Consider the following 27,186-nt stretch of genomic DNA (forward strand, 5'->3'; position numbering starts at 1 on the left):
TATGCTCAAGGCTTACTCCTGGTTTTGTGCTCGGGGATCACTCCTCGTGGGCTTAGAGTGCCCAGGATCAAACCAGGGTCAGCTTCATGCAAGGCAAGCGCTCTACCTGTTGTACTATCTCTCTGACCCAAAGGATTAGCATATTTTAATGTAGACTGACTTTAGTAATTTTGTCTAGTTTCTAGTTTAGTTTAGTTTTCCACAAATTTCAAGAGCAGGAAATAAATTACACAACCATGTACCTTTCCATCAGTGAAGTAGCGACAATTCATTTTTAAAAATTTTACCACGCCTGGTTCATCTTCTTCAGAAGTAGATGATAACACTCTTTCAATGGGTTTTAAGGCCTTTCTTGCTAAGTCAGCATCCTTTAGAAAGCAAAAATTTCCAAAATAAATATGCGACTTTTCCACAACAGATAATACAAATAAAATCAACTTTGTTCAACAGTAACTTAACCTTGAATATAAATAAGCAAATATTCTTTGTCTTTCAAAAAAAAACCCACAAATATAAAATAGAATCAAACCAAACAAAGCTTAAAGAAACAAAGACAAGTATGTATGAACTCTGCAAAAAGAGGTTCATCGACTGTCTTTAGAAAACAATCCAATAAAAAAATTCATACTTGACTTATAATTCAAATTCCCTCGTAAAAGGAGGAGCACTTATAAGCCATCAGTCTCATTGGGAGGTTTAATATCACACTTTTTACATAGGCATGTATTCTGTCTTTGAGACCTTAAATGCTCAGGGATTGCTCCTGGCTCTGCACTCAGGAATCACTCCTGATGGCCCCAGGGGACCTTATGGGATGGCGGAGTAAGAAGCCCCAATGGTAGGCAAGTTGTCTTACCCAATGAACTGCCTCTCCAGTCCAAACAAGGGGTCTTTTAGACAGGATGCAATTTCTCACAGCTAATGATTAATTACCTAACCTCAGGCCTTTGGTGGGGAAATTCAGATGAAACCATATAAAAAATAACCACATGAAGAATTTTTCATCTTCTAACACTTTTTGACAAATCTGAGTTTTAGTGGATAGAGTGACATACATACAGGCAGTTTATCATATTCTGCATCTGATGATGAAGGAGAGACAGTAGCACCAGGACTGGATGATAACCTTAAGGTACTGGAAGGAAAGTTGGCATCAGGCACAAAAAGAACCTAAGAATGGAAAAAAGAGTGAACACTAAGAATCAGGGAACCACTTATGTGTGCTGAGGATAGTTACTCCCTGCACAGTATCACGCTACATGAATAACTAAGGCCCAGTGTCAACCACAGCTTTCATGGAACTTGAAAACATCTGAACACCTTCTAGGTGCAGTCCTAAAACAGTACACAGTACCATGATGTTTTGAAGAGCAAAGAGTATGGAACATACCTTATGCCTATTCTTTTTCTTTCAGTTTCATAATCTTGTATTAAAACTCTTGAAGCAGAAAAAAATTGCAAGTTTTTAATAGAAGAAGTTCCCTGGTAACCTGCTCTGAAAATCACCTTCTCACATATGATCACTCTTCCAGCCCCTTCACCTAGACCAGCTCGTTTTCTACCTCAAGATCAAAGCTAACTCTCAATTTTTCTGGAAAAAGAGCAAATAAAACAAGTTTTTATTTTTTGGTTTGTGTGGCTTCTTGGATGTCTGGGGGAAGGGACTCAATACTGGCATTGCTCAAGGTTTACTCCTGCAGGGTTTGGGGACCTAATTTGGGGCAAGGGACTAAATCCATGTCCGCCAAATGCAAGGCAAGTACCCTGCCCACTGTACTATCTCTCTAGCCCCTAAAACTAGTTTTGATTCATCATATCTACTGAGATAATAGGGATTATGATCACTACGGACATAAATTCTATTTGAAAGAATGCAGAAGTCCAGCTGCACGTTCTGAAAGGCCTTGCATGTCTCTCCTCAGTTTGTCAGAAAAACCACAAGCAGAGTCACATGCTAGAACCACAAACGTGCAGTTAACTGTTTAGAAAAGGACAGGACAGCAGAGTGAAGGCTGTAGGGGGAAAGCTAAAGTCATTTAACCTAACCCCTAATTTTAGAGATTAGGAAATTGAGCTCCCAAACCAGAAACGATTTTCCAGGTCAAAGAGCTACTACAGGCTAAATAGAATAAAAAAATCTTCCAGGCCTCATTTCTAAAGGTATTTTTGCCTTTCAAGTAGAGATATGTCTTTAGGAGTAACTTTATGCTTCCTATAAATTACTAAACCAACATCAGTGTTTTTATATATGGACATAGTAAAAAAAAATAAGGATCAACCTGAATAATTTTACTAAGTTCCTTACCTAAATCTAGTAAACATATGCCTTGGTTCTTCTCTGCTCTAGGTAGGTTATATATAGCATAATCCAAAGTATAAGAAACTCATTATGAGATTGTAAAATATATTAATTTTCTGAGATAAAAATGTATTAGTGTTTTTGTTTTGTTTCGGGCCCATACCTGGTGGTGTTCAGGGGTTACTCCTGGCTCTGCACTAAGGAATTACCCTTGGCTATGCTTGACTGACCATACAGGATGCCAGGGACCAGACACAGGTTGGTCACCTACAAGGGAAGCATCCTACCTATTGTAGTATCACTCTGGCCCTCCAAAAATTATGAGTTTTTTTTTTTAAAGTAACACATATATTTCCTCAATTACCTGCTACTGGCAGTATACAAAGTTTTCCTTTTGATAAAAACATAAATACCAAATGCAGAAGAACTATCAAATCTAATCAATCTATGGCCTTTTGGCCTCAAGTATTACACTTAACAGTAATGAAAAAAAAAGGAGACATTTTAAGTAGAAGAGTGAATGCATAGCATATGCAAGGAATATGGCCTCCTTAAACAACACTGAGCAGAGCCCTGATGTGGCCCCTATAAAGTAAATAAATAAATAAAATGTAAAAGAAACTTGAAGAACACTATTGCCATTATTTGAATGAAGCTAGACTTAAGCTATACTTAAAAAAGTAGCAGTGTGTATCCTGAAAGAACTAAGTGCAACGAAATATGAGAACATATTGTCATGCAAATGATACCAAAGACTTGCTTAGTAAATGCACACAATCTGTGAATTTAATTCCACTAATCACAGTACTAGAAAATTGGGGGGGAAATCTTGTGGCTTTGTCTTAAAAAATAGTCCTACTGGATGTCTCTGCCCTTATCTGCTTTTGTTAGGCTACCAAATCTAGACAAAACTAATTTTTCCAAATAATAGCTACCAAGGACTGAACTAAAGTGAAACTTGCAGGAGTACCTATATTTTACATAGAATAATATTACACTAATTTGACTTCTCTTACACCCTAGGACACATCTACAGTGTAAGTAATTAGTTAAATAAACGGTACTCATCATTTGAAAAGCATTCATCTCCAAACAGCTCATAAGTATGAGGATGTTTTATCACACTTCTTGGGTATAAAGAGAGATGTGTTGTATTTAAAAGTAATGGAATTGTGTGTAACTGTAAGAAAAGATGAAACTGTACTGTTTGCTGTAACTTGGATGAAAATGGAGGGCAAAATAAGTTAGAGCAAAAATAACAAATATCAGATGATCCTTCATCTGTAGTACACAGAGAAACAAAATAAGCTAATAGATGATGTCAAATGATGACAAACCCTTGGCTTTTGATTACAAAGCTATGATTACCAAGCAATGAAGGAAGAAAGGAAAGTAGAGAAAGACTAAAAATGACATAAAGAGAATGGTGGAAGGTCTGGGGCATTTGGGTGATGGTGAAGGTGACGTGACTTTAAATATTAAAACCATAAAACTTAGCACTACAGTAACCATGTTACCTAAATAACACATTTGTTTTAAAAACTTTTAAAATATGAACCAATGCACATTACAACCGATAATTTGTGACACTAAAAATAAAGCTTTAAAAATAAAAGATAAAAAGAAAGTATCTGAAGTCACAATGAACATAAAATAATTACCTGGCCTGGAACAATAGTATGCGTGAAAAGTTTGTTCAGTTCCACTAATTTATTTGGAGTGATGTTAAACTTCAGTGCTATGGAGTTGAGGGTGTCTTGGCTTCCAGCCTAAAATAAAACAATAATATTCAACATATCATGGGTCAACAAGCACATCATGCTTTTTTTCTGATAAACAACAATCTTTTTTAGATGTAAGGGAGCAAAAATGAAATTGCTACACTCGATATATAAAAGGAGAAAAGGGGGGATATATTATCAGTTCTTTTGGGGAGGGTCACACCTAATAGTACTCAGAGCTTAAATCTGACCCTGTGCTCAGGGATCCTCCTGGCAGGCTCAGAGGACCACATGGTGTGCCAAGATCGAATACAGGTCAGCCACAAGCAAGGCAAACTCCCTATCCACTGTACTACTGCTCCAACCCCACATTCTCAATTCTTAACAAGATAACATAAAAACTATGTCTGAAGTGCAATTCATTAATGGTTCCTTTATTTCAGGTCACACTGTCCATTAATGGATTTCTAACCTTTGGAATAATTTAGAATTATTCTAAATAAGTAAAAAATAATGATTAGTATAGAGGTCCATAAGGTAGAAGATAAAACTTAAAGCAAAAAAAAAAGAAAAAGAAAAAAAACATGCTCACAGTACCATTTCTGTGAGAAATATTTTCTCTTGCTGACACCTTCTATCTGGATGTCTCTCTTATACCATAGGCTCCTGGTAGGCAGCCTATTGGTGGCAATTTTCCCCGGACTCAGTTCCAGAAACATACAAGACACTCAAATACTTGACAAGAAAAATATGAACAATAAGAAAATATGAAAATGTTCAGACGCACTGCCATTCAAAATGTAATTTTCCATGGTCAGCTAGCGTTATTCACTAAACGTGTGAAAACTGTACTATATGTCTCTGATGCATACATTTCCTTTTGTTTAAGAAAGTAAGACTAGAGAGGGCAATGAGTAGGAAAGGAGCTTCTAGATACAAAGTTTCATCCGAAAGAAAAGTCTCCTCCTTGATGGTCAAGTCATTAGCCCCAAAGGACTTCCTGGCTAGGGTCACCAGATGGAACTGGTTAGGAGGAGGTCAGTAGTGATGGTCACTGAGAAGTCCCCATCAACAGCTCTGGGTGAAGAGCTGTCTCTAAGTGGAACTGGTTTGACCAGGAAAGCCTTGAATTAGGTGGAGATAGGAGGCAGCTGCAGGAGGATGAGGATTAGTGAAAGCGCAGAGGTATAGAATTAAACTTATATTACCCTCGGTATCAAAACCGCACATGACGAAAGCTCAGGCTCATTAAGCTTACAGTCACAAAGTACAATGAAATACTTAGAACAACTTAAAGATATACATACTTAGAAAGCTCAGAAGCTAGAGAGAGTGTATTAGTGGGCATGGCATTTGTCCTGCATATGGCCTACCTGTGTTTGACCCCAGCACCCAGTATGATCCCTAGAGCACTGCCAGGAGTGACCCTGAGGGCAGAACCAGGAGAATGCCCTGAGCACTGCCAAGTGTGGCCAACATACCCCCAAGACAAACCACTGATAAATTATGCTTGTCCCTCTAAGCTCTGCAAAATTATCCCTACTAAAACTAAAAACTAATTTATTTAATTAAAGTTTTAAAATACATATTACCAATAATAGATATTGACGATCATTAAAATCAAGGGGTTTGAGGCTGGAGCGACAGTAGAGCAGGTGGGGCATTTGCCTTGCACGTGGCTGATCTAGGTTCAATTCCCAGAATCCCATATGGTCCCCCGAACACCTCCAGGAATAATTCCTGAGTGCAAAACCAGGAGTAACAACCCCTGTGCATCGCTGAGTGTGACCCCAAAAGAAAAAAAAATCCAGGGGCTTTCAGGATTGGGAATCAGCACAAGACAGACTGAGAACACAGACTACAATCAGATTTCTGGATCTAAATTCCAAACCTACCACTTGATACCTCCATTCCCCTGGCCCATTTCTTCAATGTCACTCAGTTTACTCAGGAATTATACTGCTAGTTACCTCCGTGGCCTTAGAATTAAAACTGCTATACGTGATAAGGGCTGGAGCGATAGCACAGCGGTAGGGTGTTTGCCTTGCACACAGCCAACATGGCCGACTCGAGTTCGATTCCTCCGCCCCTCTCGGAGAGCCCGGCAAGCTACCGAGAGTATCTCGCCCGCACGGCAGAGCCTGGCAAGCTACCTGTGATGTATTCGATATGCCAAACACAGTAACAACAAAGTCTCCAATGGAGACGTTACTGGGCCCGCTCAAGAAAATCGATGAACAATGGGAGGACAGTGACAGTAACTGATATGTGATAAATCTTTTAATCTGACATTATTTGGGTGCTGATTTTGAGGTATGCAGTAAGGAACAGTGTTGAATGTTTTGGGAATCAACCTACCGTAGACAGTGGCAAAGTAAGATCACCAGCCCATATGCCTTCTGGAAAGGAACCGATTTGCAAGCCACAGAAAGATGCCTAGAGATGTTCACAGAGCCCTAAGCATGAAAAGCCTGTGTCAAGACTCTCTGATGTAATTCTGTAGAGGCCTGACTAGATGTACTCAAAAGAAATACAAATAAGCACAGGGTCTTGTTATATGCTTTATAAAGAGAATGGCATGGCCTCTAGATAACAGAAAAAATAAATACACATTAAGAAATCACAGACAACTGCTATAGCACCTAGTTTCTTCTTACAAATCAGAATACTACTCAACCTTGCTATCTCAGAGTGAACTAAACTGTATCAATAATCGAGCATTCCCTTCTCCCAAGCCTAATCTAAATAAGATCTAGTCCTGACCTCTAGGAGTTCAGGGTACAGTGAGATGAGCATACACCACAGGAGGCAGAGAGGCAGTGAGGGATGCGTGCACAGTACTACTCCAGCTACAGATGGAACACTATACAGGCCTGAACCCTGCAAGCACCAGAAATGCAACGGTAACCACAAAGGTGTCCAGATGTATGAATTAAGGGCAAACAGGCATTAAAATAAATTACACTGATAATCATATTAAAAAGAAAATTTGTAAAGGAACATGAATGATTCTAGGAGCAAGTGAAATGAAAGAAGCTGGCCTAGACTTGCTAGATGGACACAGGTGAGGATGTGGATGGAGAAAAATGGGAAGCTATCAAGAATAAGGTTCTGGCGAGTACAAATGGAGCGATGATGGAGCCATTGCTTCTTGAAAGAAGGACAAGGCATACAGTGGTGGATACGCAGAAGAGACAAGAAGGTAAATGATTCTGAACTCCCAAAAGATGTCTGGGAAGGAATCCAAAACAGTTGCTGCTGACAAAAGGTAAAACAAGTCCTGGCTTTATAGAGAGAAAGTAATGGAGAGAACAATGACTTAGAATAGAACCTTCATTATTTAATGCAGAGGTAGAACTTTTTCTCTGACATGGGACATTTGGATATATGACGTTTGAATAACTTCATTATTCAAAGAGCCATACAACACAGGCAGAATGGCTACTGGCAACCAACCAGAAGCATACATATGTATGTGTCCTGACATACACCGGGAAAAGACATAATGATTTTTGCATGCCTAATATAGCCACCAGGCCAGACATTGCCCACCCCTAATTTAATGGGCATGGATGAAGAATGCAGCTAACGGAAGGAAAATTATGTTAATCTGGAAGTATTAACAAACATTCCTGCCATCCCATTTATACTCACGGTATATTCCATAGTACCATGGGGCTTCTGCACCACCATTTTCTTCTCTTTCTTATCTTGCATTTTGTTTTGATTGTTATCTGAAGAATAAAAGGCAACAAATTATTTCATTTTCAGTAACTGTGTTGATTTTAGGAATTTATTAGAAGTCCCTAGTATAATATACAAAATGACAAAAAAAAAGGTTAATGGGCCAAGGGCACAAATTCTCCAAACTCATAAAAACATAGTTTTTGTCAGTGGACACTAAGTGATTAATATGGACCAAACGAACGTTACAGAGAACAAGAATGCAATGTTTTACAGTTATAAAAATAGTTTAAGTGAGAATATGCAATGATCTAGTTAGAGTAAAACTAATGTAGTCATATTATAAATGATTCATAATGTAAATCAGTATGTCCTATCAAAAAATGACTTGTCAAAATGGAACAACCATCACAAAAATGTTCACTTTGACTCAGTAATCTTTCCTTTGGAATCTACAAAGAAAAAATTCAAGAGAGGAAAAATCTGATATGCAACAACATATAGTACTGCAAAAGTATATTTATATATATGTAATAGTACAGGGGTTGAGTTATGCATATAACAAATGTTATTTTATACAAGAAATATTAGTTTTGTACTATACATTATTTCTATAGCAACCTGAGCCACTTTGATACCTGACACCATCTGACCTTCTGAGCACTGCTGGATGAAAACCTGGAGGGTCCTGAGTGCTGCTGGGTTGCCTTGGGTGGTCTTGGCCATCCAGGGCCCTCATGTCAGCCTAATGACAAGTTGACAGAATTGCTATGTGTGGGCCCCCACTGAGCACTACTTTATAGGACCCTCCCATCAAAAAAAAAAATAAGAAACATGAAGAGACCTATGTGTTCAACAATATTAAGTTGAGCCATATACATTGCATTTATTATAAGCCAAAAAGGGTGAACAGGTGGCTGTATGAGGATTAAATCTTATTCTTAAGGTTAAATACATTATCAACACATCACGTCAAATACTGAAAACCAAAGAGACACATAACAATGGACTAAAAAACATAGGTGACAATAATAATATCAAAGTGAATTAGTTGTGAAAAGATGCTCTGTTTTGCATCGTGGATCCAAAAGCTAAACATTAAGATAAAACAAAGGCGCATTTTATCTAAATTAGCATGGCCATATTAGAAAGCGGGATAATTCCAATGTCAACAGAGATGTGAGCTGCCACTGGATACAAACTGCTTGCTACAGCCATTCCAGCAGAGGAAGTACACACAGTGCATGTAATTCAGCAATGCAACTCACAGATGCTCGCCATAAGGTGACCAGCTTGAGGATTCTACCACAGCAGCATCTGTTGTAGTGGGGAGCTAAAAGGGTAAACAAATGTGGGCTATATATTCTTGGATTTCAGACAGTCACTCTAAATAATAAGGCAGAAGCAAACACAACCGCAAGGAATCACTGAGAGAAAGAGAATGGGATGGAAAGAACATCATCATTATCCATATTTGAAATAAATGCACACAGATGGGACCGATGAATCTCCTGTTCACGGCAGCATGAATTACAAGAGAAATCTACGTTGTCCAGCCATGAATGAATGTATAAAGAAAATGTGATAGGCATACATATGTTCGTCATATACATATATACAATACACAATGGAATAACATTCAGCCATCAAAATGAATGAACCTTGCCATCTGCAACAACATGGGTGAATTGGGAAGGCATCATGCTAAATGAAATAAACCCAACAAAGTAAAATATGGTTAAGATTTTAGGCATGCAAGAAATGTAAAAATAAAGCAATATCCCCCAAATGGCGACCCCCACTCTGCATCCCCTGCAAAAAGTATATAAGCTCCAGGCCTTGGAATAACTCAGTGGCTTAACATCTGCTTTGGAGACACGATACCAAGAGTTCAATTCCCAGCACTGCTCCACCTGGTAAGTGTAAGACAGGTGATACTCCCACTGGTGTCCCTGGTACCACAACAAAGTATGTGATTTCTGACCCACCTGCAGTCAGGAATACTGTATATGAGCACCACAACTATAGTCTGTGAAGCCCAGTGTGCACTGCAACTAAAGTGTGACAGTACCACAACCAGACATGTGTGGCCAGTCACCAAACTGTCATTAAAAATATAAAGAGGGGATAAAACTACACAGGCGTGTGCACACGGAGAACAAACTGGATTGCCAGAGCTTGGAGTAAAGGATGTGGGGATGAGCAAAACTGGTTAAGGAGGCCAAGGTAAAGACTTTCAGTTCTGAAATACTGAGAAGTCACGGGAACAGAACGGTGACTATCGCTAATAATAGTATATTGTAAATTAGGAAGTTAAGAGAGTGGATCTTCAAAGTCATCATCACAAGAAAAAATCATTTCCATATTGTGATAGACATTAAAGCAGGCATGGGATCATTAAGGGAATATTTAATTATGGAATCTGAACAAAACAGATGCATGCAAAATGACTTTCAACATGTTTTAAGGTCTCATACAAATGGAAGCCTCAATGCAGTGAACACAATAAGGTAGGGAGAGACGGTAGGAGGGAATGAAAATAAAAGGTAGTTAAGGACTATGCAAGGGGATATCTCTGACCCATGACATCCATGAACTAAGGAGACGGACTCAGTCCTAAGCTCCTACAAACTAACGTACAGCACACATTCAGCACATACAAACTGACAAGGTTTGTCCACTGTCACAAAAAATATCTATGACTGTCTATCTATAAATAAATATAGATTTATATCTATGGCATTAGATCCTCAAACAGTCTCGTCAAAAACTGTCATAGGTAAGGTGCATGCCTTACATGCAGCCAATCAACCCAGGTTGTATGCAATGATTTCTAGTCCTGGTGCAAACACGATTACTAGTCATTAACTCATGCATTTTTCCTATTGCTCAGCTACAAAAGACAAAAGATGCCAGGTTAAATAATTTTAGGGTAAGCTGAACCGTGTCCACCTAAATGAGTCCACAAATTAAATTGCTTTCCACTCATTTACATGGGCAGGCCAGAAAAATATCAGTCATGGTTCTATTATTGAAAGGGGAAAGCCTCCACTCCAAAGTCTAAGATTTTTGAATAGAATGCAGTGTCTCAATCAGCCATGTCCCAGACACCAAAATTTTAAAATTCTTAAGGTAAGAAACATGATGTACCCACTGAATGTCTTCGTTCTGAATATGATACCAAGTAGATGTGCTTGAATGACCTTCCTAACATAGCCCCAAATCTGGTAGGCAACATTTTCACTGATAGAACAAAATACTGTGAAAATCACAGGCGCCTATTAAAGCCACAGATCAAAAACTAAGTATTATACCTAATGCAATACAAAAAGCAAGAAATTGACGCATTCAAGGGGCCTAGTTAATAGTTTTCATATCATTATAGCACAAGCTTTCACACTGTTTCAAAAAAGAATTTTTTCTAGTGAGTTTTAAAGATGGAGCACTATGAATCTCAAAAAGCAAAAATCTTATTATACCTAAGCTACATGATTCTATAGCACAAAATCCATAGGACAGCAGAGCAGTTTCTGGCTCTGGGAAAATTGGGGAAAGACCCCAACTGCTGGGGGCCGGAGGGGAGAGGGTGTAGGTTGAGGAGTGCTCATCTGCATTGCTTCAGGGCAAGGCTCCCCCTCCACGGGTTCAGCCCAGGGCCCTTGACTATTCACCAGGCAAAATTCTCTCCAGATGAGACTGGCAACCCCAATCCCCTCCACCACCCTCCCTCTGCTTATGGGAACTTGAGGCAAATGAAGTTAAATTATTGTCTGTCAGAGGAGAAACTTGGCCAAGGGTTCCTCAGAGGCCTTTGGGAACAAAAGCCATTGAACTGCCCAGCAGTACCACCTCAGAAAGGCAGTCTTCTGAGCAGGAAGTTCAATAAGGAAATACACGACCAGAACCCCAGAGAAATGAAACCTAGTCCTTAAAGCCTATCCACTATGGTGATTTTTTAAAAAATATGTTTTATAAAAATACATATGTATTTTAAAAATACATGTGTCTATGTATTTGAGGGGACTGGGGTGATAGCACAGCAGATAGGGCATACGCCTTGCACGCGGCCCACCCGGGTTCGATTACGGTCCCCTGAGCACCACCAGGAGTGATTCCTGAGTGCAAAGCCAGGAGTAATCCCTGAGCATCGCTGGGTGTGGCCCAAAAAGAAAAAAAGATAATATTTGAGAGATGGATTTGTTGGGGTTTTTCTTTAAATTTTTATTTTTTTCATTTCAATTATTTTTTAAATTGAATCACAGTGAGATACACAATTACAAAGTTGTTCACGATTGGCTTTCAGTCGTATCATGTTCCTACACCCATCCCTTCACCAATGTACATTTCCCAACACCACTGTCCCCAGTACCCCCACCTCTATCACAGACCTTTCTCTTCTCTTAGAGATGGATTGGAAACGGTCACCTGAAATGACTACACCTAAGTGCCTGCCAGCTTTGTCCCTCCCTGCCTTAAAGAAGCAACAGGAGGGGAGTGTTGGGAACACAGGCTCTGTTCCTGCAGCTGGGGGTTCCAAAGGAGACCAGAGGAAGCTAATGTTCATCAGCTGTCTGGAGTGCCAAGGAGACTGAATCTGAATCCTTTGCAGAGAGGTAAAGTCTTTTTTGTTGTTGTTGTTGTCAATTGAGCATAGTTTATAGTACCGTTGAAGTTGTAGTTTCACAGTTGCAGAGCTACTACACCAATCCCTCCACCAGTGTTTCAAGATTTCCCCCCACCCCCACACCATTATTCAGTAGTCCCTCCTACCTCTCCTTCCCCCTCAGTTCCCAGTTCTACTGACCAAGTCTCAGGTTTGTTTTCCAACTGGGGATTGGCTAATACTTCGCTTTGTTCTGTGAAGTCTTGATGTTAAGTTTGATGATAACCCCCAAGGAAGGTTTAGATGTATTGGGTAAAAAGAAGTATGGAAGTGTAGCTGCTATTTGTCAGGAGCTGGGAATCGATGGAAAAGGGGGTGTCTTGTCAGAAGCGTCATTCTGTTGTCCAGTGCTGTACAGAAGCTGAGCGACTGGAGTGACTATTATTATTCAGGGGGATGCAAGGGTGTTGCATCCCAGGACAAATGGTGTTAACCCTCACAATAAAGAATGGGGTGATCACTGCTAAAAATGCAATAGGGTGAAGTGAGAATTTCAGGGGGGTGTGAAATGTGAATTACTAGGGCAAAGGTGTGTTGTCAAGAACACAAATGTTGAAAAGAAAGCAACAAGGGTTCCTGAAGGGTGGGTCTCGACACCAGGTAATAGCAATAAAGAGGAAGCCGATGCCTCACTAAACCAAACCAGCTCTGAGGGGCAATCCAATGCTGGGATTAGGGACTGATATGATGAAGCACTTTTCCGCTGCAGCTGCAACAAAATGAAAAAATAAGCACAATTTTACTATCGTATAATACTTTGTTGTTGTTTTGGGGCCACACCCAGTGGTTCTCAGGGCTTACTTTTGGAAAGCTCAGGGGACCATATGGAGTGCTGGGAATGGAACCATGGTTGGCCATGTGCAAAACAAACGCCCTACCCACCACACTATGGCTCTGACCCTTACCTCATAATCCTTCAGACTCCAAGTCTGATCCAGGCTCACTGAGCTAAAATCTTACTGGATGAAGAGGCAGCTCTTTTTCGGAGACTCTTGATGAAGGGCTGATTTCTGTGCCATTTCCCATGCCTAGCAGTAGACTACTTTCGTGGGCTCGGAGTCCCGTCTTCCCTCGGCAAAGCCAGCAACACCAAGCAAAGTCCTTTCCCCACTGCCATTTCTCTAGCTCTCTTTGTTCTGCTATCTTCTTTGACATTTAAGGACCCTAATGCTTCCACCGGACACACCTGGATGACCTAGAATTATCTCTTAGGTCAGTTGATTTAGTTCTTCTGCAACCATAATTAGCCTTTGCTGCATGGCCAAACTGGTCTGGGAATTAGGACATACATTTCTATGCAGACTGAGGGGCACTACTCTGCTGATCACAGATGGAATACAGGTTTGGGAGGAGGTTTACGAAAAGAGAGCCTGAGATTCAAAAAGGGGATTTTCGAGAATGTAAATTATCAGTCTTTGATATGTGTGAGTGTGTTTGGGTACTGAGTAGGAGGTATTAAAGAACATAACACTAGTTTCATGAAACAGTACCAAAATAAACCAACCAAACAACAACAACAACAAAACAAATGTTCTTCAAACCTGGTTGAACTCATCATTCCAGATCACCAGGGATTGGGTTAAGTCAGGACAGTGGACCTAATTTATTATTGTACTAAAACATAGAAACAAAGGCTGAGGGGATAGTTGGAAGGTCTGGGGTGCAGGCTTAGCATGCTGGAGTCCAGGTCTGATTCTCTGCACAGTTCTCCAGACCACCGAGAGCACCACTGTATGTATGCCAAAAATCAGGAAAAAAAAAAAAACATGGGCCAGAGAGACAGTACAGTGGATAGGGCACTTGTCTTGAATGCAGCTGACCAAGGTCCATTCCTGATATACATATGGTCCCCCAAGCCCCACCAGGAGTGATCCCTGAGCACAGAGCCAGAAGTAACCCCTGAACACTGCCAGGTGTGGTCCCTCCCCCTACAAATAAAAAGCAGAAACAAAGAGCCAAGAGATATCTGTGAATTTTGTGGATCTTGATTCCATAATCACAAGATAGACAAAGGAAGGGCAGAGAAGACAGAATGCAGTACCATTTGTTATCGAAATGAGCACAAACAGAACTTTCAAAACTATTGTTTTCAAATTATATGACAGCCAATTCTACACTAGCAATGCACACATTCAGAGTGCACCTCCTTAGTCTCCCCGAACAATCACTTCTCCCCCTCCTCCTTTCTGTTTAAAGACCCTCTGAGTGGGACCCACACGACCCTCAACATGGTGTCTGTAGAGGGAAGGTAGTTTAAATAAAGGGATTTAAATCAGGGGATTCTGACAGAGAAAGATGGTTAGAATACTTTTATATCTTTGAGAGACACCGCTGTTTACAAGCAGAAGAATCTATCCCCAATGAGAGGCATATTCCTACAATGAAAATGGGTGCATCAGGCAATTATAGTTTGATGACATTTGCCATAAAAATCAGATGATAAGCTATCTACTTTATGTCACCAAATATTTGGGATCAAAGAGGTCTGGTTTATAGTTAGTAACTATGACACCCACTCTCCAAGCTGTGTGATGTTAAGCAAGTTACTTGAAATCTTTGTTCTATTTATTTCTAAAACAAAGAACAGCCTCATAATGTCCTTGGTAAGATACAAGAAAATGATGAATAAGGTGCTCATGAGTCTGGCACAAAGTGAGTGCTTAAGAAATACACTCACTGGGGCCAGAGCAATAACTATGGGTGGATAAGGTGTTTGCTTTGCACACGGCCAACCTAGGCTCAATCCTCTATACCCCCCAAGCACCACTACATTCCTGAACGAGTGCAGAACCAGGAGTAACTCCTGAACATTACTGGGAGTGGCCCCCCAAAGAAATACTATTATTACCAATAAGAACAATAATTATCATAGTTATTAACAAATAATAATTATTAAGGTAGTGAGCATAAGTACCATTTGAATAGAGCACTGTGTAAAATAATTATAAAAGGCATGTACCTTAATTCCAGTACTAGCTCAGGTCTTCACTTTTTGCTTTTTTTAAAATTCCAGAGATAAAGGAGGGATATTACATTGACTATTATAAAACTTTTAAAGGTATTGGTACATGACCAAAAAGCATATAATTTGATAAAATTCAACAGTCACTATAATAATTTTACTTATTTACCTTGCAGTGCTGGGGTTCAAACCTATGACCTTACAGAAGTCTGGCAAGCTCTCTACCACTTAGCCACATCTCCATCCTGTTACTATATATATATATGAACAAAATTTTGAAAAAACCCCAATGTTAGAAAACTAAGATGAGGAGTGACTGTCTTAATAAAACAACAAAGAATTTCTTTGTTAATCATTTTGTTAATCATAAGACATATGCTTCTGAAAAAACAACAGAACCCTACTTGGTGTGTTTCAAAAGCAATTTCTCTATTCAAAGGAAAAATGAATGACTTCAAGATAAAGCTTTCATATTTGCAGAGGTTTGCTAATTACCTAAACACAGAGAGCATTAAACCTCCACCCCTACAACCCCCTCCCCAATACCACCAGACTTTACAGAAAATTCCAGGGTGTGAGTGGGAGGGAAACCAGAGGCACGGCACAAGACCTGCATGTTCCTTTTACCCCTGATATTCTGTGGAAGACAAGCCTAAGAGTCAGTCTGGCAAAGCTTATAAGGCTTCTGAACATAAAATATTCCATTTCACTCAGTTACAATAAAGAGGCTAACCTAAGGTGATACACGGAGCTAAACCACAAGTATTTATGGTAATAAAAATAAACCCAGTGGCAGAAATGAGGAAGAAACACTGAGCCAAATGCAGTCAGTTTGGAAAGCACAATATGAGAAGGAAATCCCTGGTCGTTCATTAAGGAAACTTTCATGGTGCTTCAAGGTGACGCTTGGACATCGACGGACACTGTCTCCCACTGGGCCATCTGTAGTCTCTCTAGGAACCAGGCTCTATTCTAAACTGTCCTAAAGCTTACCTGTGAACTCTAAGATGAACCCTCATATCAGGAACCAAAGCAAACACGAGGATCCAGAGAGATAACAAGGTGGGAAGGGTGCTCACCTCACATAAAGCCCACCTGGGTTCCATCCCCGAATCACCAGGTGTGATTCCTGAGTGCAGAGGCAGGAGGAAGGCCTGACCACTCACTGGGATGGAACAAAAAATATGAAACCAAACAAAACCACAACACTCAGAGTTTCCCAGGGGCCCCTGAGTCCCACTGAGCACAATCCTGGAAGCTCCCAAGCAGCACTGTAGACAAAGGCTAGCCAGTGAAGAGACACCAGGAGCAGCCCACAGACTTCCTGAGCACCACTTGGGAGGCCACCCCCCTGCCCCCAACCAAGGCAAAAGTAAAACACTGAGCAAGATATATGCATGATTGGGGTAAAGGCCTGTAAGCAGCACTCAGAGATCCCCAACAGCACCCCTGGGACTTAGCCACCCAGGTGGGCAATCCAGTGTGCAAACCCAAGGAAGGAGTCAGTGCCATCAGGCCCTGTGGTACGGATTACCTGAAGCCCTCTGCAGTGTTTAGCGGCCTCCAGGGATCCCCACCCAGCTCTGCTCAGGGCCCACATGATGCTCGGGATCTCACTGGCATCAGCAGCTTGCAAGGCACGTGGCTTAAACCCTGTTCTATCTCTCTGGCCCCTAATACAAGAATTCTTAGAGGGAGAGAAATATGGCTCAAGGGGTAGAGCATGTGCCAATCCCTGGGGCCTGATCTCTGACACCACAGGCCCTCACCACTGCCACAAATAGCTCTAAGCCCCCTTCAAGTCACAGGGTGCGATTCCTCCGGGGGATAATAAAGCTAAAATGAATTCCTAGTATAACAGTGTATACTCAACTCTGTTCCAAAATAATCCAGTCAAAGCAATAGACAAACGAGTTTTAAAGATGAGAGAGAGAGAGAGAGAGAGAGAGAGAGAGAGAGAGAGAGAGAGAGAGAGAGGAGGAAGAAAAAGAGGGAGGGAAGGAGAGAGAGAAATGGAAATTTCATTATTCGCAGATGAAATGTCTATTAAAGAACCTATCCAAAGTCAGGGAGAGAGTTCAAAAGGCTGGAGCACGGCTCGGAACGGGACTGGGCCTCCTCCCCCCAGCTCCCCAGTTTTCCAGCAGTTTGGCAGTCACACCCACAAACTGCCTCTGGGTTCCATATAATATCATCAACGGTCAATTCCAGAGACTAATAAATAAAGTTCCCAGATGAGAGCAACACAGAACATTCTGGAGCATATGGCCGCATTTACAGCTGCGTGGCTTCTCATTCACTAGCCTACTGATGTAACAAAAGTAGCACTCATTTGTTTGGTTTTAACATACATGTTTGTAATCTATTGTACAAGGGCTTAAATGGCTCCAGGATGAAATACAACAATCCTGACACACTTTCCTTGTATGGTGGTGGGAAAGTGCATGGTGGTGGGATTGGTGTTTGAATATTATCTGTAATGAACCATCGTGAACAACTTTATAAAAATAAATTATATTAATTAAAAAAAAAAAAGGTTGGAGCACATACTTTGCATATGTGAGGTAACAGTTTGATCCCTAGCACAAAAGATTACTGTTAGCATGTCCAGGTTAGCCCTGGAAACACTTAGCAGCACCAGCTAGGGAGTTCCTATTGGCCTTCCAGCTCTGTTAAACCTAAGGAAGACTGCGTTACTGGGCCAAGGAATTGAAAAGTCCTGCCTAGTTGGCCTATTATGGCAGCACTGGTACCCTCCCCCCCCCATCCCTAGGCAGTTTGGGAAGCCCCGCCCACCCTCAAAAGAACCAATCACATAGGACCAGCCAAAAATAATAAAACATAGCTTGGGAAGCCCTGCCCACTCTCAAAAGAACCAATCTCATAGTCAGTCAAAATATAAATAAATAAAACATACTACGAAACACATACCTATAATGGAAATGTACTCAGAAAAGTCCCAGCCATGAAGTAGGTGAACAGGAAATTTCAATTCCTGCAAATTTTCAGTTTGGGGAAGAGAAGGTTGGGGAAGTCACGTGAAGCAAGGGGAACGAGAAACTCTATATTGGGTAAGTATCCCCTGTGCACTGCATGCCCTGCTTCCCAGTTTAAGTCACTCCTCAAGGTCTACCTAACCTCCTGTGCTCTCTCTGGCTCAGTGAGATACTGATAGGAAGGAGCCGGGGGAACCAGAAAGCCATAATCCATATGCTTTTTTTTTTTTGGATTTCTGCTATTTTACTTATTGACCCTGGAAGTATTTCTACTGAAAGTCAGATAGTTAAGAAATTGGTTTCTGTGCTCTGGAGTCGTGGCCGTGCTGGAGAGCTGCTAGTGGGGGGCAACTGGTGGCCTCGGTAGGGCGTGAAGGGCGAACCGAAACGCCCCCCTTCCCACGAGGTTTTAGTCGCCCCCAGTCCCCCGGCTCATACCTGCTGTCCACAAGGCTCCCATGCGGCCGCCATCTTTCTTTCCAGAGAGGAGAAGGCGACTGGGGCAACACCCTTTCCCCTCCGGACAGACCTGATGGCCTGGATAATCCATATGCTTTTACTAATCTGCTTTTCTTTTTTTATTACTTGAAATTTATTTATTTATTGAATGACCATGAGAGAGACCCTCACAAAGCTGTTCGTGATGAGGTTTCAGTTCACACTGTGTTCCAACACCCATCCCTCCACCAGTGTACATTTCCCAGCACCAGTGTCCCTAATTTCCCTCCCACCACCTGATGGGTGCCTGATTCTATGGCAGGCACCTCTTCTCCCTTCCTCCCTCCCTTCCTCAGCCACTTCTCTCTTTCCTTTTAAGCACTGTGGTCTGCAATAGAGGTCCTGAAAGTTTTGTAATACAGATACTTTACCTACTTTTAACACTCAGTTCTTGTCCAGCATGATCATTTCCAACTATTACTGTCACACGGGTCCCTTCTCTATCTTACCTACCTTCTGCTCTCACCCACTTGTGGTAGATTCCAGCCACTGGCCAGTCCTCCTAGCCCCAGTTTTCTTTGCCCTTTGGATATTGGTCTTCTACCATATATTTTTTATACCCCACAAATGAATGAAGTTATTCTGTATCTGTCCCTCTTCTTCTGTCCACAACAGTTCTCCGCTCTACCAGCTGAGCTATCGAAGGGACTGTCCCTCTTGTTCTGACTCAATTCACTCAGCATCATACTCTCCATGCCCATCCATGTATAAGCAAATTTCATGACTTCATTTTTCCTAACTGTTGCATAGTATTCCATGGTGTAGATGTGCCATAGTTTCTTTATCTGTTCTCAGGCACTCAGGTTGTTTCCAGATTCTGGCTATTGTAAATAGTGCTGCAAAGAACATAGGAGTGCAGATGGTGTTTGGGTACCCCAAGGGTATATTCCCAGAAGTGGTATTGCTAGGTTAAATGGGATCTCAGTTTCTAGTTCTTTCAGGAATGTCTATATAGTTTTCCAAAAAGGCTAGAAAGTTTCCATTCCTAACAAAAGTGAAGGGGTGTCCCCTTCTCTCCCCCCTCATGCCCCCTACCCAGTATCCGCGCCAGTACTGTTTGCTCTTGTTCTTTTGAATGTGTGCCAGTATTTGTAGCGTGAGATGATATCTCATTGTTGTTTTGATTTGCATCTCCCTGATGATTAGTGCTGAAAAGCACTTTTACATGAGCCTTTTAGTCATTTGAATTTCTTCTTTGAGAAATTCATTTCTTCTCAGCATTTTTTTGATAGGGTTTGATGTATTTTCTTGTAAAAGTCTACCAATAACCTGCTTTTCTAAAGCTCGAGCATTTTATAAAGATTTCCCATGTCATTTCCCATGTTTTTTTTTACATCATTTAAAAATAGCACACATATTTTATTTTGTGTCATTTCTGTTATTTTTATTTTACCTCTATCTTAAACAACACAATAGTTATTATAATCCAATCCAATATGCTCAGATTATTCCCTAAGAGGGAGAATTTCAGCATAATTGTTTGGTCAAAGAGTAAAAGGTAAGACTCTTCATTAAAATAGCCAATCTGCAGGACCCATGAGAAAGTGCATACTTTGCATGTTAGATACCCCAAAATTACCTCTGAAGGTCAGAGCCCCCGGAGTAGCTCCCAGGACTACCATATGTAGCCTCAAAACAAAACAAAGAAAGGCCAAACTGCCTTCCCCAAAGATGTGATTACACTCGCACCATCAAGCTATTATGTATTTCCCCTGTGTTCGCCTTCGGTCACTTCTAATTGGATTTCTCACAATCCATTAAATTGAAAAATCACTGACCAAACTCTAATCGGTTGTCCTTCTTTCAGCCCAAACCCTTGAGCATTTCCCTTAAAGAGAGTTTTATCCATATAAATGTGATATAATATGACAGAGTAATTAGGGAGTGGGATTTACATTATGCAGATCATTACACTTACATTAGGACGACACACCGCTCCCTCATATAACACAGTATATAAGTTTAAGGACAAGCTACTTGGTTCAGTGACTATGCTTTTTGGTCCAACAATAACAAGAAAGAATTATGAGACTGTATGTTAATGGGAGCACTGGAGTTGCACAAGGAAAAGGAATAAATGCCCCTTGAGTAAAAGCCAGCGCAGTCAAAGCCAGCTAACCAGAGGCAGGAGGACAGAGAGGAGAAACGGTGCGATGCTAGCACAAGACTCCACACTTCCAGTTATCAGATGAATATATTTTGAGGATCTGATTATGTACTCATGGAGGTTGAAGCTAATAATATTGCATTACATTTTTGAGTTACATAGTAAGAGTAGGTGACAACCTACTTGTTAAGAAGATAGAGCATAAATTTTCTTGCCACAAGAAATGAAGGTTAGTTACGTGACTTGATTATAGAGGTATGAGCTCAAGGGATGGCGGTAATCATTTTGCAATGTATACGCCACTACATCAATACTACACTCACACAATGTTACATAAATTATATCTTAGCATAGTTGTATAAAATTATGAAACCATTTTACAATCATGCTTTTAACTATATCTATAGTGGTTGGGTTGGAGTGATAGCACAGTGGGTAGGGTGTTTGCCATGCACGTGGCCAACGTGTGTTCGATTCCTCCACCCCTCTCTGAGAGCCAGCAAACTACAGAGAGTATCCCACCAAACGGCAAAGCCTAGCAAGCTCCCCGTGATGTATTCGATATGCCAAAAACAGTAACAACAAGTCTCACAATGAAGATGCTACTGGTGCCCACTCAAGCAAATCAATGAACAACGGGAGGACAGTGCTACAGTGGTTAGGTTTGCTTACTCTTACGTTTCGTTAGTTATGATGCTCACCATCAATTTTTAAAAAAAATTTTATTAGTGAAACACCATGAGGTACAGGTGTAGACTTACAAATTTTTACGCCTGGGTTTCAGTTATACAATGATCGAGTACACATCCCTCCACCAGTGCCCATTCTCTACCACCACCAATCCCAGTATCCCTCCCACCCCCATCTCCCCATCCCACCCTGCCTCTGTGGCAGGGCACTCCCTTTTGTTCTCTCTCTCCTTTTGGGTGCTGTGGTTTGCAAAAGAGGAATTGAGTGGCAATCATGTTCGGTCTATAGTCTACTTTCAGCATGCATCTCCCATCCTGGGAGGATCCTCTCAACATTCTTTATTTGGTGCTCCCTTCTCTATCTGAGATGCCTTTACCCCTAGAGTGTGCGGCTGGCCTCCAAGCCATGGAGTAAACCTCCTGGTATTTATGTTGGCTATTCTTGGGTGTTAGTCTCCTATTTTGTTACTTTATGTTCCCCAGATGAATGCAATCTTTCTATGTCTGTCCCCCTCTTTGTGACTCATTTCGCTTAACATGATACTTTCCATGTAGTTCCACTTGTATGTAAATTTCATGACTTCATCCTTTCTAACAGCTACATAGTACTCCATTGTCTGAAAAGATTGTTGATACTATTTCTATCTTCCTGATTCTATTGAGGTATGTTTTGTGGCCTAGCACATGGTCTATTTTGGAAAATGTTAAGTGCACACTAGAGAATAATGGCTCACAATCAATTTTTTCATTAAATTACTTTTTCATTCACAAGAACTAGATTTTGACATGTCTCTCAGAAAGCAATGCTTCTCAGTAAATCTGTTCCAATACAAATACAACAAATGTTATGTTTCCTGAGAACTTGTATGTCCAAAAATGTTGTCTTTGAGCTTGAAAAACAACTTTCACTTCAAGACTCTGAAAAAGACTTACATCCCCTCCAGAGTTCACTGCCACTGAAATGTCTGTGCCTGACTCTTTGTACCCTTTCTCCCCTTTTGCTCCTGGCAAAGATTAAATCCAGGCCTCAGGCAATGGAAGGCATGTGCTCTATCACAATGCCACACTGCGATCTGGGAAGATTGTTATTGGTATTGAAACAGGCAGGCAGGTAGACAGGGAAAGGCCTCCTCATGGCAATGAGTTCTTGGGAAGAAATAAAACTAACTAGCCTTAAGGCTGCTGAAAGCCCGTCTTGTGAGCACAGAAACTAAGGCCTGATATGATCTTTACCTGGGGCCAGCAAAGAACTGGACACCTCTCCCCTCCCGTCCAGCAGATGCTCCGAAGAAGCTCCAGCAGGAACAAAGGACAGGAAAGGAACATCAAAGAAGACCATCAAGTGCTCCCAATCCACCCTTGGCAACCATCCTAGCAATGAATTTTTACCTAGGTAGAAAGTCCCACAAGGGGAAGGAAGAAAGGCTGGGAGACCTCAATCTCTCTCTCTCTCTCTCTCTCTCTCTCTCTCTCTCTCTCTCTCTCTCTCTCTCCAGCCCCCTGCAAAGCTTCCAAATAATACCTCAAAACTTCCAAATAAAACTGTTTTTACTTCACTATTCATCTCCTCCTGAAATTTTTTTTTCTGAGAGGCAAAGGTGATGGACCCCAAAGGCCTGGGTGAAGTCTAGGTCTGACTTTCCTGCAAGGAGCAAGACTCACAGCTGACTCGTATCAGTCCTGTATTTCCCCAGCTCTTCCCAGGGTGGCAGAGGTGGGTAGAGAGAAAACAACAGATTCCCTTCTCAAGGCTGCTGCCTTTGTCCATCCCACTTCACACAAGTCCCCTGGGAACCTACTGGCATCAGCATTTACCCATGACCTGTAAACATTTGCCATAGTTCATCTCCATGTGTTTTCTCCCTAATTCTCCCTGAGAATCAGACACAGGCACTTGAGAGATTAGAGGGAGAGCTAAGTATTATTTATGCATGCAGACTCAACCTGGCTAATGCCAAAATGGGTCCAGCCCCAAATGCAGTGCGCCCAGAGCTCATATAGGATAGGTACACTGTATCACTGTATCACTGTTATCCTGTTGCTCATCGATTTCCTCGAGCAGGCACCAGTAATGTCTCCTTTGTCCTAGCCCTGAGATTTTAGAAATTGCCACATTCGAGGCTCTTTCAGGGTCAGGAGAACGAGACCCATCATTGTTACTGGTTTTTGGCATACTGAATATGCCACAGGGAGTTTGTCAGACTCTGCTGTGTGGGCAGGATATTTTTGGTTGCCTGCCAGGTTCTCCACAATAAGAACTAGACAATAAGATGTTGCGTGGCTGCCAATGCGGCTGCGTGCTTCCGGGAGCTGGGTTTTATAGTCTCTGGACTTTGGCCATTGATGGGATTACATGGCGCCAGGGGCAGTTGGTGGGTGTAATGCCTACATACTGGAAGATGGGGGATCTGGGTGGAGGAGGCCCAGTCCCGATCTGACCAGGCTTGGAGATCTATGCCCCGGGTCCTGCACACCTGGGTTCCTCTGCTGGTTCCTTCATGAGTGAGGCTCATCCGAATGTGTGGAGAGTGGTCTTAAACATGGCTGTGGCTGGAACCGGAGGTCTTCAGCTGCCAGGGCTCTGCTCGGCAATTCTATAGGAGCAATATTCTCATCTAACATATACGATGGGTGCTAACATACATTATGCTTGGTATAATCAGTGGTGGGTACACTCTGTTTAGGTTCCATATAGACATTTACTAATTGTCTCTGTGATGCTGCTCTATTCCTTCTCAAGAGATCGGATCAGGGTGGCACTTCTGCTCTGTTCTGGTCATAATTTTATTCATCTTTGCCCAGTTCTTAGAACGGGTCACAGAGAGGCTCTGCCTCTAGTTTCCCACTTCCACTTCTAATATTCCTACTAGATTCTGATTTCCAAACTCAGGTGAGTTGGGTCACAAATGCATTTTTCTTATCGTTGAATGTGTTGAGTTACTGCCTCAGTCCACATCATTTGCACTTCACCCAAACCACCTCTGATTCTTAAGACTCTTCAATCGTGCCTCCACCTCTATGCCTCTTCTGCTGACAGAACTCTGCATTCTGAGGGCATTAAGGTTTACTTGCTCACCACCTACGTTTTTGTGGCATGATTTTATTTAAACACTGACTAGACTTCCTTGATAGTTCCAAGAAGCACAGGTCTACCTATAGCTAGCCTTAAAATTTCCATTTATCTTAAACCCAAATCAGCCCTATTTATATGGTCTACTTGATCAAAATTATTAGATTTGTGGCATTACTTTTTTCCATATGAAAGTCCCTTTAATTTAAAAAAAAATATTTAGCTCTTAATTTGGGGGCCACACCTGACAATGCTTAGGGGTTACTGCTCTGCACTCAGGAATTACTGCTGGTGGTGTTCAGGGGACCATATTAGGTGCAGGGGATTAAACCTGAGTTGTCCACATGCTAAGCAAATGCCCAAACCATTATATTATTACTTTGGCCCCTAAATTTTGCAGTTTGTTTCTTTTCTTTTCTTTTTTTTTTTTTGGCTTTTGGGCAATATCCAGCAGTGGTTAGGGTTTATTCCTCACTCTGTGTTCAGGGATCACTTGTGGCAGTACTTGGGGGAATCATATGCAGTCCTGGGGAGTGAACCAGGGTTGGCTGTGTGCAAGGCCACTGTCTTAATTCCCGAACTGACTCTCTAGCCCTTTGCATTTTTTAAGTGACAAAATGTACTTAACCGTAAAGCACTTTAGAATCTGTGCCATTGCTTGCTTGTGGCTTGACCTACTTTCATGGATAGAAAATAATCTATCAAAATAACATAACTGGGACTTTCTGAACTTACATGAAATAAAAAACAAACGAAAAATAGGATGGGCAAAAGTCCCTAAGAAAAAAATAAGCTACTCAAGCAAGTATCAGGGCTGCTGACCATCATGAGCAATCACTCAGTCCGAGGTTACTTTCCATATTTTAGTAAAATTCAGAAGTGTTCCAGTAAGGAAATAGTAAAAATTTTCACTGATTATTTTGGATAATTTTTTTTTTAATTCAGGAAGATAAGCTTGGTTTCAAACAACAGTTTGAAATATTTAGTATAGAGAATAAGTCTTTCTATTATAATGCAAAATATATTCTGTACATTGGAGAGTTTCATTTCAAATAAGTACGTGGCTGCAAAAATCTTAAAACTGTATATATATTTGCTTTATTGCTGACAAAATAATAACCTCCCAAATTATCTTTATTTTTTTTTATTTTATTATTCAGGATTTCTGTCATTAGATTTTACCGGTGTTGCTTAATCCCTGTGGTTCTGGGGATTACCTGGGCCATACCTGATGATAAAGGATGGGTGTGTGTGAGGTGGGGAGGGGGACTTGTCTTTAGGTATGAACCCAGGAATGCTTGGAAGACTGTGTGTGGTTCCAAGGTTTTCCAGATAGGGGCATGCACTATACTGACCACTATACTGTTTCTCAGGTCCTAAATTCTTTTTTGATTTTGTTCTGTTTGGGGTCACCCTTGGCAGTGGCTGGGCAAGAGGGAGGTTACTACTTCTGGCTCTGCGCTCACTGGCTGCTCCCAGCGGTGCTCAGGGGTCCACACAGTGCTAGAGATTGCACCAGGATCAGCAGCGCGAGCCAGACAAGTACTTAACTTCTATGCTATTCTCTCCACCCTGTCAAACAATTTTGAAATACAGTAAGTGGAAGAGGAGTCCTATATTCCAAAAAATGCAAATGAAAGTATAAAAAGGTTGAGTTCACGTATTCTAAAAGCTTTTATTTTGATTGTTTCCTGCGTGCCAGATGTTCTAGGTGCTGGATGGATTGACTGGATGCCATCTGCCTCAATGTTATTACTCCATTTTCACTCTCCTCTTTTCAACTCAAAACAAAATATATCATTCTAGAATTGGCATCATTTTGTTACAATAGAACGATTATAGTGGCTCAACTGTTCATACATCTTTAATCAGTTCCTGAACTGCTGTGTTCGTCTAAGTGTTGGTGATATCAATAAACTATTAGCCAAGGCTTACATGAGGCACAGAACAATTGTTAGAAAATATGCTGCCTTAGGTTGGGTAGGTAGACAAATTATAGAAATAGAAAGTAACTATTTTCTTGTATGTTGATGACAACACTTTGCCTTTGTCTAAAGTTCTCTTTGCAAAGTCCATGTAGTTAATTGATTGCATGATTCCATTAAAAGTCATATATACATCTATTATGCAGAAACCAAAACGAATACTTCTTTCCAATATCCACACCCTGAGAAAATAATTTATCAACACATTTCTATATAAACTTTTAGTCTTCTCTCTATAAATTCATCATCATCATCAGTCATTCATTAACTTTTAAAAATGCTCTCATTCTGTGTGTACTCTAGATCAAGTAGTTTATACATATGCATTTACACCTGTATGGAGCAATTTCCAATCTCCAAACACATGCTCTTTTGCTTCCTTCTTCTTGCATTTTCTAGTCTGTCAATTCTTAACAATGCTCTTATTTCCCTCACACTTTGCTTACCAAATACCAGAGATTTTACTGTATATGAAAAATTCTCTCCTCATGGGTGTCCTTACTCCCCTGCAC

At 41.0% G+C, this 27,186-nt stretch overlaps 1 protein-coding gene across 1 annotated transcript in view; it reads right to left on the reverse strand.

Moving 5' to 3' along the window:
* NCOA7 (nuclear receptor coactivator 7) overlaps positions 1-27,186 on the reverse strand; it is a 179,562-nt gene that overhangs the window by 71,311 nt on the left and 81,065 nt on the right. Inside the window, exons 4-7 of the mRNA XM_056125866.1 lie at positions 7,675-7,754; positions 3,961-4,068; positions 1,060-1,170; positions 243-368 (exon numbers count right to left, since the gene is read on the reverse strand). Of these exons, the coding sequence (XP_055981841.1) occupies positions 243-368; positions 1,060-1,170; positions 3,961-4,068; positions 7,675-7,754 (425 nt within the window). The remainder of the gene's footprint in view (positions 1-242; positions 369-1,059; positions 1,171-3,960; positions 4,069-7,674; positions 7,755-27,186) is intronic.

Source organism: Sorex fumeus, unplaced genomic scaffold (assembly GCF_029834395.1).
Source record: "Sorex fumeus unplaced genomic scaffold, SorFum_2.1 ptg000061l, whole genome shotgun sequence".
Classification (NCBI taxonomy): domain Eukaryota; kingdom Metazoa; phylum Chordata; class Mammalia; order Eulipotyphla; family Soricidae; genus Sorex; species Sorex fumeus.